Raw genomic sequence first — 15196 nt, forward strand, 5'->3', positions numbered from 1 at the left:
GTTAGCTTTTTCTTAGTCTAAACCTATGCACCAAACTAAATAATCTGTATAACAAACTAGTAAGGTCACTCTACTGTCTGTCTCTGAATGCATGTGTATCTCATGTCCAAACATACTCCCTCACATCCGGAAGAGAGGCAATACATCTATGTGATTGTGAACTCAGGAGGCAGTTGCCATGGCTCCTATTCTGCGCAACATTAATACTTTCTTCCTGAACAGGCAAAAATGCATAAAACTGAAGCTGATAACAATATTTCCCAAAGTCTCTTCATAGAGATAACAAGGATCTTTGACAGATGGGAACAGATATAAAGTAAGTTTGGGTTTCAGAAAAGTCTTAGTTAAAACCAAACAGACTACTTAACTCGTGCCATGTAGTATACATGTTCATCTATAGTGCCATGTACTATACATGTCCATTATAGTGCCATGTACTATACATGTCTATTATAGTGCCATGTACTATACATGTCCATCCATAGTGCTATGTACTATACATGTCCATCCATAGTGCCAAGAAGAGCCCAAGGCCGAGGATGTAAAATCCGCATATCCACAATGCCTCAGAAGCAGCAAGAGAACAAGTTAAATTAAGTACACATCATACAGCTAATAGAAAACTTTGTTATTGTCTTTTTTTTGTTGTTGTTGATGAGCTAGGGTCTCTAATAGTACAGGCTGGCTTCAAGATATATAGCTAAGGGTGACCTTGAATAATTTTCTATTTCTGGAGTGCTATGATTATAGTCTTGTATCACAATGTCCCACATCCCACCATTAACAAAGACTTTTAAAAGTAAAAAAGAAAACCAAAGACTCAATTACCTTCTTTTCATAGTAACTGGTCAACACTGCCCTCTGGTGATACAAAGTAATAAACAAGGCAACATCTTTTACTTTGATTTCATTTGTGTACCTGCATCTCTTTGGATGCACGTCCCAACAACAACAAAAATAGACTTATGATGACCTTTATTATGTATTGTTCATTAAATCAGAAACTTTAAAAAGGTTTGAAATCAAAGACATTTATTCTGGAAACATGCTACTGAAGACATACATTACTATGTAGTGAATTATATTTCCACATAAAACGTGTGACTCTGAAGGCAAATGTCCTAAAGTTAAAAGCACAGTAGGACAACAAGAAAGGTCTCATCATGTGTAACTCAGGCATGTGGTACACACCATTAATCCCAGCACTTGGGAAGCAGAGGCTGTGAGCTCAATGCCAGCTAGGTCTACACAGAATCCCAGGATAGCCATACATGCAGAAACTCTGCCTATAAAGAAATAAGGGAAGGAAGGAAGGAAGGAAGGAAGGGAGAGAGGGAGGGAGGGAGGGAGGGAGGGAGGGAGGGAGGGAGGGAGGGAGGGAATTCTGCACGAGGGAGTCAGTACAGTTATCAAAGTTATTGAACACATTGAAAAGCATCTATGACAGTGCTGCCCTGTTGGAAGCCTGAGTCCTTATTTAGGGAAAAACCTCAACCAAAGCAGCACAACTGCCTGCTAAGGTTTTTCCTAAGCCAAGGAAATGCTTCCTGAAAAAGACTTACCAAGACTGGTGCCATCCTGCCCCATGATGCACTTCATGGAGGTGATGATCTGCTCCATCACAGGTGGTGACATTGACGTGGCGTACACAGCACTGTGAGAATGTGTGCGTAGGTAGTCTATCAGCTCCTGCAGAAGCAGACGCGGCATTTAGAGGACGTTTCTACAGGTGTGTAACTGCCCTCCTTCTGGGTGTTAATGAATCCTTCCCTTCAACAGCCTGGTGTAGGGTGCTAAGCTGAAACTCAAGGTCAGCTAACACCATCAAAGCTCACACACAGCTGGCCAACAAGGATGCAGAAACAGGACAAAGCCCAGGGTTAATTCAAAGACGAATTAAGAAAGTACTAACTTATTTTTTGACCGACAATGATTTACTTCTAAGTGTCATTTGTGTCTCACCCTATACACATATTGCCTGTCATATTCATAAATAACAATTTCCTAGGCTGGGAGTGCACCACTCAGTGATGCAGCACACATTTGGCAGGTGGCTGCTCAGGTGTGAACAGCTCTTAGCTACTAAGCCAACTCTCCAGATCCTCATTTAAATCTTTAAATAAAATATGCATAACAAGAATCCGGTATACTACTGGGTGTAGTGGTATAAGCCTATAACCCTAGTCTCTGGGAAGATGAAGCAGGAAGACTGCAAACCTAAGGCTATTCTGGGCTATAAAATGGCAAATGTCTTTAGTGAAGAGGGGCGAGAGCTGTTGATGTATCAAAATAGGCAGTTGCTTCTAATTTGCTCCCAATTGTATCCCAAAGCACAAATACCTTATACCAATTCTGAAATGACACCTTATATTACTTATCTTTAATTCACATCAATATATCATTTTAAAAAGAATCATTTAACTCCCAAAGTAAGCTTTGTCTCATTAACAAAAAGGTAAAAATCCATTAACAAAAAGGTAAAAATGCACAATAAAATCTACCAAGCCTGATTAGAAGCAACTGACAACAAGTCATCACTTACTAGACACATCTTTCGTCTGTCATCAGTGTCCTATCTGGAATGAACAGACATCTGTTCATGTCTTCCCAGGAAAGGTCACACAATGTAATGATGTACAACTTAGCAGAATTTACTACAACAAGCCGGGTGAGGACTGTGCATATCCAGAATGACACAACAATCACAGGCCGAGGCCCTGCCTAATGAGAGTGGAAGTGTTTTCTGTGAGGAGTATAAATGATGCCTGCAGACGCACACCATGTACAAACCAAACGCAGTGCTCACAAGTGTTATGTAACACTTCATATAGTAAAGGGCTTTTCTACACACAATTCACAGCAAGAGTGGCACAGACATCTAAATCCAGAAGAGAGCACTGATGAAAGTTACTGGACGCCTTCATATAATGATGTATGAGTCAGCACTGTCCCTAGAATAATATTCCTCTTTGCAACAGCCCTCACTGTCAACATCTAGAAAGCAGTCACCACATTTCTCCATGGGTCTTTTCGTTTAGTGCTGTTTCTTCATTTTTTTTTAAACTTTTCTTTGGTTTTTAGAAAAAGCAGAAAAACTGAAATTACAATTATCAAATGTAGCATTTTGGCCTTCAACTTTCGGAGTCAAATAAAGCATGGTGTGATATTTAGAACTCTGACAGGGGAGATGGCACATGCAACCCAATCCTAGCCTGTAGAAGGAGGGGGCAGGAGGATCAAGAGGTTAAGTGCTGCACTCTGACCAACAAACAAGGTGGTCACACATTTTCCTGACTTACAGACTTGCAAAACTTCCTGAGTAAGTCTTCACAGAAGGACTGTGTGAAGTCTGTTTCAAAGCTAATTAGAAAAACCTGCTTCTGAGGTGATCCAACTAGTTTAATAAGTAAATCACCAAATACCGGTGATTCAACAGCCTGGCATCAAAGAAGGACAGACCCTGGTATGGGGTCACAGTTTCCTCTCTGTGTGGCTTCCTTTGCAGTGGCACCATCTTTCCTGTACACTGGTCCATACCTGCCGCATCTAGCTCACACATCAGAATTCTCAGGGTTTGATCTGACTGCCTCATTGTCCAACTCTGGTGAGTGCATAGAAAACAAGTAACTGTCGGCAGAATTTATGTGACCCATAACCCATTTAGGAAAACTGTGGGAAATCAGTGGGAATAGAAATGGACAAAAAAGGTATAATGAGCTAAGAATGATAAAAATAAAGTATATACATAAGTAAAAACTTAAGAGAAAAAACTGTACTACAAAATTCCTTTTTCTCCTTGGAAATTCTGGATGTACACACCCTTGCCCAGGAAGCCCTCATGAAATTCTTGTAAGAATAAAAAGGGGTTTGAATTGAATGAAACCCACTGTAATCATCAGTGAGCTTCACGTGGAGGAACTAGCTGATATTACATGTCTTCAAAACACTGCACCTCTTACAGATAAACACTATTTTCAATGAGTACACAGCTTCTTGCTTCTTGCTTGATGGTTTTGTCATTATTAGCACTGCATATCCTTCTGAAGCTTGCACTTACAGAGGGGTGGTGCAAAGATCCTCAGATCATTGTTCTGGGCTGTACTGCTGACAGAGAACCAAACCACTGGCAGCTTTTGATCCCTTTGGGGGAAAATGTTTAACTATTTTTAGCATAAACCCATGAAGAACCAACAAACACAGAAAAATCAATTATACTAAATCTCTTTCCCTACTGCCATTTCTATTGTGTTATAAATTTCAGGATCTTCTAACTATAGTCTTATGTTAACTTGAAAAGATGCTCTAGCTGTTGTTGCTGCTGGGAGCTAATGCTGAACATGCATCTGCTGGGAGCAAAGGCAAACGCAGTTCTGTCCCTTGCCAGGTGTGGTGGTAGCCCTGGGCTTCCCACTGTACACACTGGGAGTGATTACTCTTTAAAGCTCCAATTGTTTAGTTTTAAGAAGAAATTATGAGTTCCTACTCTGTGTGGTGCTTGATATACATTTCTTAATGATGTTATAGCTCATTTTTCTTCTTTTCTGTTTGTGATACTGAGAGTCAAACTGAGGGCAGCACACATGCTGGGTCAGTTCTTTACTACTGAGCTACAGGCCTGGCTCATAAGCCAAATTCCATCACAGTCGCCTTTGTAAAGGATACAATCCAGTGGCTTTTGCCATAGTCAGAACTGTGCTATCTTTACTACTACCTAACTGTAGAACATTTCTTCACCCTACAAGGAAACAGTGTACCCATTAGCGGTTACTTTCCATTTCCCTCTCCTTATCATCTGGAAACTACTAAAACTACATTCCGTTTCCACACCTATTCTAGATAAAACATAAGACAAAGAAAACCATCATATGAAATGACCTTTTGATTCATTTCACTTAACATACATGCAAAATGCATCTGTACTGTAATATAGGCACACATCATTTTTAAACCATTACCACATTACAAACCAGCCATATTTACTTTACTAGTAAGGAAACTAAAAAGTTAAAAATGCTTTCCCCAAGGTCTTACAAAGCAGATACACATTCAAATGCAGACTGCATTATTTTGCACATTCTTAACTGCCTTAGAGGTCATATAAAACATTAAAACAAGATAATTCGCAGAGTCTTAGAGCTAGTAAACCTTCTCTTGCTTGTGCATTCCTATTTTCCATTGGCTTTGTGACAACCCTTTCAAAGTGTGAGCAGAACCCAAACCCAACAGAGAAGACTACGGCAAACAAGAAGCACCTCTATGTGCTCGTTTACAAAAGAGTACTCTATATCTCAGACCAGAGTGTAGTTTAGAGAGAAGCTCAAATGAGCTAACAACAAACAATGAACAGAACCAGCCTTTTAGCTCAACAAGAGACATGAGTCACTCTCCAGGCATCTGAGGTAGGGTGTCCACCAGCACTAGAACACCGTCCATAAGAACATTCAGGATCCCAATATCCCAGGTTCAGGACCCCACCCACTAGACAGTTCCCAAATCCAACAGCCTTTTGATCTCTAATTGGTGACTCTAAAGGCCTACTTTACCTTCTTGCCGCCAATGTATCCTCCTGAAGCACCGAAGCTCTTTGTGAATGTTCCCATCATAACATCTACATCCTCAGGATCCAGGCCAAAGTAGTCTACTACACCACGCCCTGAAGGGCCAAGAGCCCCAATGCTGTGAGCCTCATCCAGATACAAGTATGCCTTGTATTTCTTCTTGAGAGCAATCACTTCAGGAAGGCGAACAATAGACCCTTCCATGCTGGCCAAACAGGGTTAAAAGAACAAAAAACAAAACAGAGACCTTTTAACTCTTAAAATTAGCAACTGTTCACCTTAATTGTTGATTTTTTTTTAGATTATTACTTTTTAAAATAAACCACTTCTGGTTTTAAACTACAGAAAAAATTAAAGTTACAGCAGATTGTTTTTGTGAGGTTAAGGATTAAAGCTGGGGCTAGGAAATATGCTAGGAAAGCACTCTACTCCTACCCACATCCCCAGCCCACAGGAGTCTTCTTAATGACTTTGTGCTCATTAGACATGCCTTGAGTTTCTGCCCATGGCTTCCTTCAGTGGACTGTACTCTAGGTTGCTTTTGGTCATGGTCTTTATCACAACAACAGAAACCTAACTAAGGCACACTGTCCAAATTAACAAAAGAAAAACATCTGAAAATTAAAATTTAGCCTGGAGTAAGGAATATAAGTAAATCCTAGCACCCGAGAGGCAGAGTTAAAAGCAGAGGTGCAAGGTCAGTGTGGGATACATGGGACCACAACTCAAAAGATACAAGCAAAACCTAACTTTATTTTGATGTTAGTTTGTTTTGTGTGAGGCTGGAGACTGAAATCCAGGACTTCATATATGCTAGACAAGAGTACAAACACTATGCACCAGTCTTGCCATGTATCCTGGGGTAGGGGTGGTGGTGGGCTCAATAGATGGTTCTACTATTTCAGCCTCCTGAATGCTGGAATTATAGTTATGTACCATTTACATGCAGCCTTGTAATTTAATAAATGAGAATCTTTATGTGTAAGATTTTCATAAGCAGTAGAAAAATATCCTCACATAAAGACCTTCGTGCTCAGTGTGTCCACTGTCTCCAGGTATTTATAACAAGTCACAGCCACTGTCTTCTTAGTTTCCTGAAGAGGCTAGTCGAGCCAGACCGTCAGCTGAAAGCTTGCTGACTTTGCAGGCCTACATCGTGGTTAAGAGTAGTAGAGCAGATTACCTATATATGCCTTCCACGAGGATTAGGATTTTCTTCCAGGGCCTTCTTGTCCGAGGCTGACCATAAACAATGGCATCTTTTAAAAGCTTCTCCAAGCTTTGCATATCTACGGCACAAAGAAAGAATTCAGTCCTAAAGTATCTTTTTCCTAACAGCACTAGAAAAAAGTGAATACACATTTTTATTTAGAAATGTCTCAGACAGCAGAGGGCATCAACATAACTAGAAAAGATGAGTCAATTATTGCTACTTTAGTTGACATCTAAATGTGACAAATGTTCAAAGTCAGCAATGAGTTAATTTTGCTTTAGTTGCTTAGATAGAAAATGACTACTGTTTTTATGTTATATCTCTGCCTTTGAACTAGCTTTTCTTCATTTTTAAAATCAAACTGCATCTCTAACCCAAGCAGTTCATCTGGAAATGAAAGGTGGTTCATACAGAAATAACTGTGTAAAGACCAAGCAAGAGGGGATAAATCACCCCAAATACATATTCCTCTTAAAAAGTGAATATGAACGGACCTGAAGAGACTGCTAAGGGTGTCAGAGCCTTTGCTGTTCTTACTGAGGACCAAGGTTTGATTTCTGGTGCACACACTGCGATTCACTAACATCCTTTAGTCCAGATCTGACCTCTGTGAGCCCCAAGCAGGTACAGGCAGGGAAACTCTCAAAGTGCATATCTCTTTCCTTTTACCCAGGATGTATTCAGTAGCTGCTTATATTAAGCAGACTCTCCTTGCACTGGTTAAAACTAGGCCAGTGGGGGGCACCCATGAGTCTAAGCTTAGGCGCTCAGCAGTGAGCTGTACTTGTCCCACACGCACGCCATCAGCTGCACTGTTGAGAGACTGCCCAGCTTTGTTCTTTTTCTATCAGACTTTGATCAGGCAGGGAAATGTAATAAAAACACACAATCGGGTGAAGTAAAGGTCACAACTATACTACACCTGTCAGTGTTTGCAGGACCACAATCAGCCTGGCAAGAGATGGCCGCACTCACCACAGCAGTAACCGGCCTGACCCAGAGCACTGCTCAGTGTAGAGAGCAGGAGACAAGCAAATCTGTACTCACTGTTGCTTCCTATGCTTATGTACAGAAAGCTGACGGACAGTAAAGAATGATTCAACATTTTAGACAAACGGAAGACAACAGGAAAAAGAAACCTGAACATGGCTGTGTACGTCTGCAATCCTAGCACACAGGAGGTTGAAACAGAAGACTCATTGTGAATTCAAAGACAGCCTAGGCTATATGGTGAGTTCCAGGCTAGCCAAGGTTATGTGACGCCCCACTTCATAAAACAAGGAAGCAACAACAATGACAAAGTCTACAAACTTTAGCAAAGGCAGCAATCTATAGAAAGAACACTCGGGAAGAGCGCCTACTTAAGAAAATAATTTCCGGGGCTGGGGATTTAGCTCAGTGGTAGAGCGCTTACCTAGGAAGCGCAAGGCCCTGGGTTCGGTCCCCAGCTCCGAAAAAAAAGAACCGGAAAAAAAAAAAAAAAAAAGAAAATAATTTCCGGGGTTGGGGATTTAGCTTAGTGGTAGAGCGCTTGCCTAGGAAGCGCAAGGCCCTGGGTTCAGTCCCCAGCTCCGAAAAAAAAGAACCAAAAAAAAAAAAAAAAAAAAAAAAAAAAGAAAATAATTTCCAACTTCCTTTTATCATAAACCCCATAAATTTCATGTAAATTTAAAGCTTAAATATGCCACAAAACTCCCAAAGGAAAATGTAAGAGAACAGGCCCCTTCTTTAATGAAGAAACCATTAAATGCAATCTAAAGGCCAGACATTTGATAAGTCAAAATAGTGAAATAGGACAATACAAAAAGCTCCCAAAATCAATAAAAAGACATCAGTTTGAAAATAGCAGGGGTTGGGGATTTAGCTCAGTGGTAGAGCGCTTGCCTAGCAAGCGCAAGGCCCTGGGTTCGGTCCCCAGCTCCGAAAAAAATGAAAAAAGGAAAAAAAAAAAAAAAAGAAAATATCAACTTAAAGAAATATCTACAAATATAAGAGCTGAATAAAAAATTGCTCTATGCATGAAAAAAATTTGTCCTTACTAGATGCAGAAAATGATATACAATAAGCCATGCTGACCAGTGAGAACCAGCAGATACTGTCATGTTTGTTTTATGTATGATACAATTTAGAAAGGTATTAAAAACATAATCCCTTTCCACTAGGCACGCTGGGGCTGCTCTGGAGGAATCAGAAGACTGTGCAAACATGTAAGTGTAGTGCTCTTTCTATGCAACAAGTTCAGAAAGGATTTAAGGCCAAACAAGGAGCTAAAGAGTTACAGCTATAGTTATAGTTATCTGGACACATCACATTAAATAAAGGAGGACAAAGAATCACAGGTATGAAGAAGAGGATCATAATATGTATGGCTAAAAGTTTCACAACAACAATGAAAAAAATCTCAATCACATACAACAGAACAGTGTCTCAGTCTCACTGTAGAACATAAGATAAAACAAAACACCCCAGGTTACAGCCACCCAATCTGTCCCTCCAGAGGGGCAGACCTAACATCTTGGTTTATTATTCTACAACCTCATCTGTTCACACACATCGTGGTAAGAGAGGATACTAAACATATAGCTAGATGATCTTTCTCCTTCTGTGTGTTTTAAATTATGAAAACTATGGTTTCTTAAAAAGATTTATTTAGGACTGGAGAGATGGCTTAATGGTTAAGAGCATTGACTGCTCTTCCAGAGGTCCTGAGTTCAATTCCCAGCAACCACTATGGGTCTGAAGATACCCAGTTCTGGTGTGTCTGGAAGACAGCGACAGTGTACTCACATACATGAAATAATTAAATCTTAAAAAAAAAAAAGTCAAAAAGATTCGACTAGAACATTTAAAATCTTTTATTCAGCTGCATTGTACTTTGACCTATTAATGTAACTTATATAATCACCACTACTGTCCAAAAGAATGTCAACGCCAAAAGCAAAGCCTCAGAGTGACTCACTGTTGTGTTTGAAGATTCGAATGGTTGCTCCCGACAGTCTGGCTCCTAGAACCAAGGATGCATGGTTCAGCTCATCACTCAGAATCAGGCAACCCTGCAAAACCACAAGCACAGGAAGGTAAACTACTAACAAGTATCAATGATAACTGTTTTTCAAAGATGCAGATGCAGAATCCTAGTCTGTATACAACCATTTCTTCACCCTGTCAACTGAGTTATCCATATGTATAGCAACAGGTTCCTACAGCTAAAACCTGCCAGACTTTTAAAGGTCCTAGTGTCTTTGCTTAGAGAGAATTTCCTGTATCAATTTGTGAGAAAGGGCGGCTGTAGAAATGGAGCTTTTCCCTTCACAATTAGATCTCTTGAGTTCAGGGAAGAAACTATAAACCCCAAATCACAGAGTATGCAGACTGTGGTTTAGCCTCTTAAAATCCTTGAACACAATTTAACACATAAATTAAAAAGACAGCAAAGCCTGATACTTTGGTGGTTTATTTCTTCCCAACTTCTTACTCTTCCATATCTCATCAGACCCTTCAACCTAATTAAAAACAAAACAAAATACAAAAACAGGTTTTTGACTTTTCAACATGGCTTCAATAGGAGCTGAAGGCGTAAAGATCAGTGGTAGAGAGCATTTGCCTAGCATGCACACGGTCCTGGTTATATACTTGACATTACCATCAATGAATGAATGAATGGGTAAATTTCCATATGAAAATAATCTCACAATACCCCAATGGCAAAAACTAAAATAATTTAAGCAACAAAATTAAAAGCTGCCTTTAATCCCAGCTCTTGTGAGACAGAGATAAATGGATCTCTGAGTTCAAGGCCAGCCTGGTCTAGAAAGTGAGTTTCAGGCAGCCAAGAGCTACCAAGAAACTCTGGCAAGAAATAAATAGATAAATAAATAAATAAATAGATAAATAAATAAATACTAATGTACATACATATATAAGTAATTTTGGGGTAATATATATATGTATGTATGTATATGAGTACACTGTAGCTGTCTTCAGACACACCAGAAGAGAGCACCAGATCCCATTACAGATGGCTGTGAGCCACCATGTAGTTGCTGGGAATTGAACTCAGGAACTCTGGAAGAGCAGTCAGTGCTCTTAACTGCTGAGTAATCTCTCCAGCCCAATTAGTAAATTTTTAAAAAGGAGATACTATTGTTGGATTATTACATAAATAATGAAATATCTGTGAGTCCATACTGATATGAATAGAGAAGAAACAACTCTATAAAATTCCAATGAATAAATATAAAAGGAATGAGAAAAAAATGACCCTACAAATACCAAAGCGAGTAACCACTGTGCATATTCACACTAAAATTAGTGTATGAAAGTTTAATAAAAAAATAGTTTTAACATAGTCCCAAAGTTTCTCTGCAACTTGAATTGGTAATTTCAAAGGGAATAGTAATAAGTTACAGTAGAAAAGCTTGCCTGACAGCCCAGCCACGTGACCAGGGTTTAGTTACATTATCAGTAATATATGCGCACTGTGCATTATATAACACACCGAGGTGAATGTCACTTCTGGGATGTCCTTCTGCATAACACAAGTCAAAACTTGTGACCACTCATGCTGACACAGTCTACAAATAAGAAGCCAGAGAATACTCTCCCAACAGGGAAGTCAGAAAGTACACAGTGGAGAAGACTGGAAGCTACAACAACTGAATGCAGTGGGGCCTCAACTGAAACACGGGGCAGAGAGTGGAAGCCATGAAATGCGTTCTGGATTTGAGTGTACTATTAGCCTCCAAGCTCTGGGAAAGGCTCCAGGGATAGGATGCTATCACAGAGAAATGCTGAGTAAAGCCATGCAGGGACTCTGCATACTCTGGAGCGCTTCTGTGAAGTCTAAATTTATTTTTAGGTTTATTTATTATTTTATGTATGAGTGCTCTATCTGCCAGAAGAGGGCATCAGATTCCATTACAGATGGTTGTGAGCCACCATGTGGATGCTGGGAACTGAACTCAGGACCTCTGGAAGAGCAGAGAAGTGCTTGGCCACTGAGCCATCTCTCCAACCCTTCTGTAAGTCTAAATTTAAAATACCAGAAGAGAAGTAGGATCTCTCTTCTGTAAGTCATCAGAGTCTGTACTACTGGGCTTGGTTCTAGCGTTGTCTAAAAGCATTCTCCCAACAGATATAATTTGATTTCCAGATATTTTTCAGGCAAATTTTCTCTTTCCAGATATTTTTCAGGCAAAATCTGCAAGGCTGTTTTTCAGATCCCCTAGTCAACATCAGTCTGGCTTTTTTTTTTTTTTTTTTTTAGTCAGTTTTTGTAGTAAGGTTTTACTACATCGTGGGTTCAAAAATAAAATGAATATAAAATATTAGGAGGTGACATCTGCTTTAGGCAGCATGTTAAGGCATTATTTTGCTATCTATGAAATAGGCAAGAGTTCATAAGCATACAGGAAGATGCAGAGTAAGGTCATTTAATCTTCTAGTGGTAAAAACCCTAAGTATGCAATATCTGAGCTTATGCTCAGGTTTATGCTGCCAAAATTCAGAATTCTGTAACCAATGTTAGAAAACACACACTATGTCTTTCAAAGAACTTGTCCATATCATACAAGCTGCTGAACACACCGTGTCCCAACACACCTTTCTTATCCTTTAAGTTCACACAAGTATCCTTAAGTAAAGTATCCTTTAATACAAAGAGATCCCTTCTCCACCCGTGGTACTGGTAATTTTGCCTCTTCTCTTTTTCTCCTGGTGGGTCTAGCTAGATTTGGCTATTTTATTCACTTCTCAAAGAAAAAGCTTCTGTTTCACTGGCTTCCCTATAATTTACTGATCCTCTACTGATTGCTATTGCATAATTCCTGCTTATTTAGTTGGGCTTGGTCTGCTCTTTTTCTGATGTTTTACTTAGTGTGGCCCACATGTAGGTATGTGTACCACAGGCAGGCCTGCTGCCGGGAGAGGCATAAGAGTAATCAGGTCCCTAGAACTGGGGTCACGGGTAGACGTGGGACCCCCATGTGAGTGCTGGGAATCAAACCTGGGTCCACTGCAGAAGCAGCAAGTACTCGTGACCATTGAGTGATCTCTCTAGTCCCCTTTTTATGATTTCTTAAGGTAGAAAAGCTTTATCCCCTCCAAAATAAGCATGTAATAGACACTAAATACACTCTAAAGGTGCACACACTCACCCTTAGACCCGAAGTAGATTTAGTGTTCTCTATGTCTACCTGCACACTGCCTTAGTTTTAGCCTGTAATTGTGATGTTACATTTCGTTGACTACTTTTTGTTTTGCCTTTTTCCCCTTTAACTTTCAAAATCTATGTGAATGATTTCTGATTAAAATGGTCACAGAATATACTTTAATAGTTTAATATTTCCTGGTGAACAGTCCGCTGTTACTGGGAAGTGTTTGGTAGTGCCTAGGAGGTTATCAAGTTGAGAGTGCTTTCCTAATGTTCTGTACCGTGATGATTCTGCTACAGCAGGGCACTAACTACAGTTCTGCCTCTCCACTCTCTGAGTTTCGTCAGTTTTTGCTTCCTGTACTACGAAGCTGTTATCAGGTCCCTACTACATCTTGATCAACCAACTCTTCTGATTAACATTAACACTCATCTTCACAATATTCCTGAGTCTGAAGTCCGTTCATATCATCAATATAGTAATTTCTACTTTTTCACTAGTTTGCATGCTACATCTTTTTTATATTTTTCTTTGAAGGCTAGAGATCAAACCCAGGACCATGTACACACTAAGCACGTACCGTACCACTGGGCTGCAGAGTTACATCCCCGTTCTTTACCTATTTTTAACAAAGCCCCTGCTCTACGCTGATCTCAAATCCCTGGAACTGAAAAGTGATCTTGCTTCAGCTTTCTGGGTGGCAAGGATGGTGGGTGTGTGCCAGTGTGCAATCTTTGTCATTTTACTTTTTTTTTTTTTTTTTTTTGGTTCTTTTTTTCGGAGCTGGGGACCGAACCCAAGGCCTTGCGCTTCCTAGGCAAGCGCTCTACCACTGAGCTAAATCCCCAACCCCGTCATTTTACTTTTAATGTGCATATTTTTATATTTCAAATAGGTTCACTTGATATTATGAAACTTAATACTTTTTATCTCATCTGAGAAGGTCTGCATTCTACTTCAATGTACAATAAAGCAGTTACATTTTTGCGATATTGATACACTTGGGTTTAATTCTCTTGCATTGCTATTTGTTTACTGTTTGCCTCACTGGGTCCTTACAGAATCATACAGTTATAGATTCATTAGAATTACACTAATCCACTAAAAGGAAATTTTGAGGACCAGAAAAATGAGATGACATGTTCACAGTCGTAAGTTTGGGCATATAATCAATAGATAAGCAAAACTCAAGTCTGAGGCAATCCACTATTTTGTCAACGTGCCACTTCTAAACATAAATGCTAAAATTAAAAAGAGAAAGAAAAAGAAAACAGGTTCTTTTCAAGCTGACAATGGTAAGCAACTACACTTACAAAGCATTTTATCGCTCCTTACTTTAACCTCACAAGTTCTATCACAGGATGGATACGAAGAGAGATAGATACAGTCACTGTACTGGCTGGCTTTATGTGTCAACTTGACACAAGCTGGAGTTACCACAGAAAAAGGAGCCTCCCTTGAGGAAATGCCTACATGAGATCCAGCTGTAAGGCATTTCTCAACTAGTGACCAAGGGTGGGAGGGCCCATTTTGGGTGGTGCCATCCCTGGGCTGGTAATCTTGGGTTCTATAAGAGAGCAAGCTGAGCAAGGCAGGGGAAGCAAGCCAGTAAAAAACATCCCTCCATGGCCTCTGCATCAGCTCCTGCTTCCTGACCTGCTTCAGTTCCAGTCCTGACTTCCTTTGGTGATGAACAACAATGTGGAAGTGAATAAACCCCCTCCCAACTTGCTTCTTGGTCATGATGTTTTGCATAGGAATAGAAACCCTGACTAAGAAAGTCACATGAACAGATATGTTATGTTTAGGTATAATTTATCTAGATATAATTTATCTTACCTTTCTGAATTAAGTTAAACTTTTCTTTCATCTTTTGAGTCTTTTGGGTTTATTTTCATCAGAATCCCCTCAGATTTGTACAGGAGGAGAGGTACGAGGAAAGCTCCAACTGATACCAGGTTTGTAGGATTTACCTGCCAAAAACCTGTGACGGAGCCCATTGAAAACTCTGCTCAGTCTAGGTTAATAGCAGCTAACTGGATATGTTTATCAAAACAGAAGAGCATACTCATAACAGAACTGCCACAAATGACCAAATCTTACTTTGCCAACAAGAGCAGGAATGTTCATTGAATTTGTCGCAAATCCCATGCCATAGGTCAAAGCAGCTTCCACACCCAAGAACCTTGCTACCAGTTTCTCTAGTTCCTCGTGCTTGTCCAGGTTCCCTGTGTGAAGAAGTCAAGGGGTCAGGCAGCTCTATCAGAAGGGGT

The 15196-nt window shown here is 39.9% G+C and overlaps 1 protein-coding gene across 2 annotated transcripts in view; it reads right to left on the bottom strand.

The window, feature by feature from the left end:
• Nucleotides 1-15196, bottom strand: part of Sptlc2 (serine palmitoyltransferase, long chain base subunit 2) — an 82884-nt gene that overhangs the window by 26791 nt on the left and 40897 nt on the right. For both annotated transcript variants that reach the window (XM_087554122.1, NM_001037097.3), the window contains 5 exon segments: nucleotides 15027-15151; nucleotides 9731-9824; nucleotides 6742-6847; nucleotides 5544-5763; nucleotides 1563-1689 (listed from right to left, as the gene is read on the bottom strand). In XM_087554122.1, coding sequence (XP_087410248.1) covers nucleotides 1563-1689; nucleotides 5544-5763; nucleotides 6742-6847; nucleotides 9731-9824; nucleotides 15027-15151 — 672 coding nt within the window.

The sequence above is a fragment of the Rattus norvegicus genome, chromosome 6, assembly GCF_021556685.1.
Source record: "Rattus norvegicus strain SHRSP/BbbUtx chromosome 6, alternate assembly SHRSP_T2T, whole genome shotgun sequence".
NCBI classification, from domain to species: domain Eukaryota; kingdom Metazoa; phylum Chordata; class Mammalia; order Rodentia; family Muridae; genus Rattus; species Rattus norvegicus.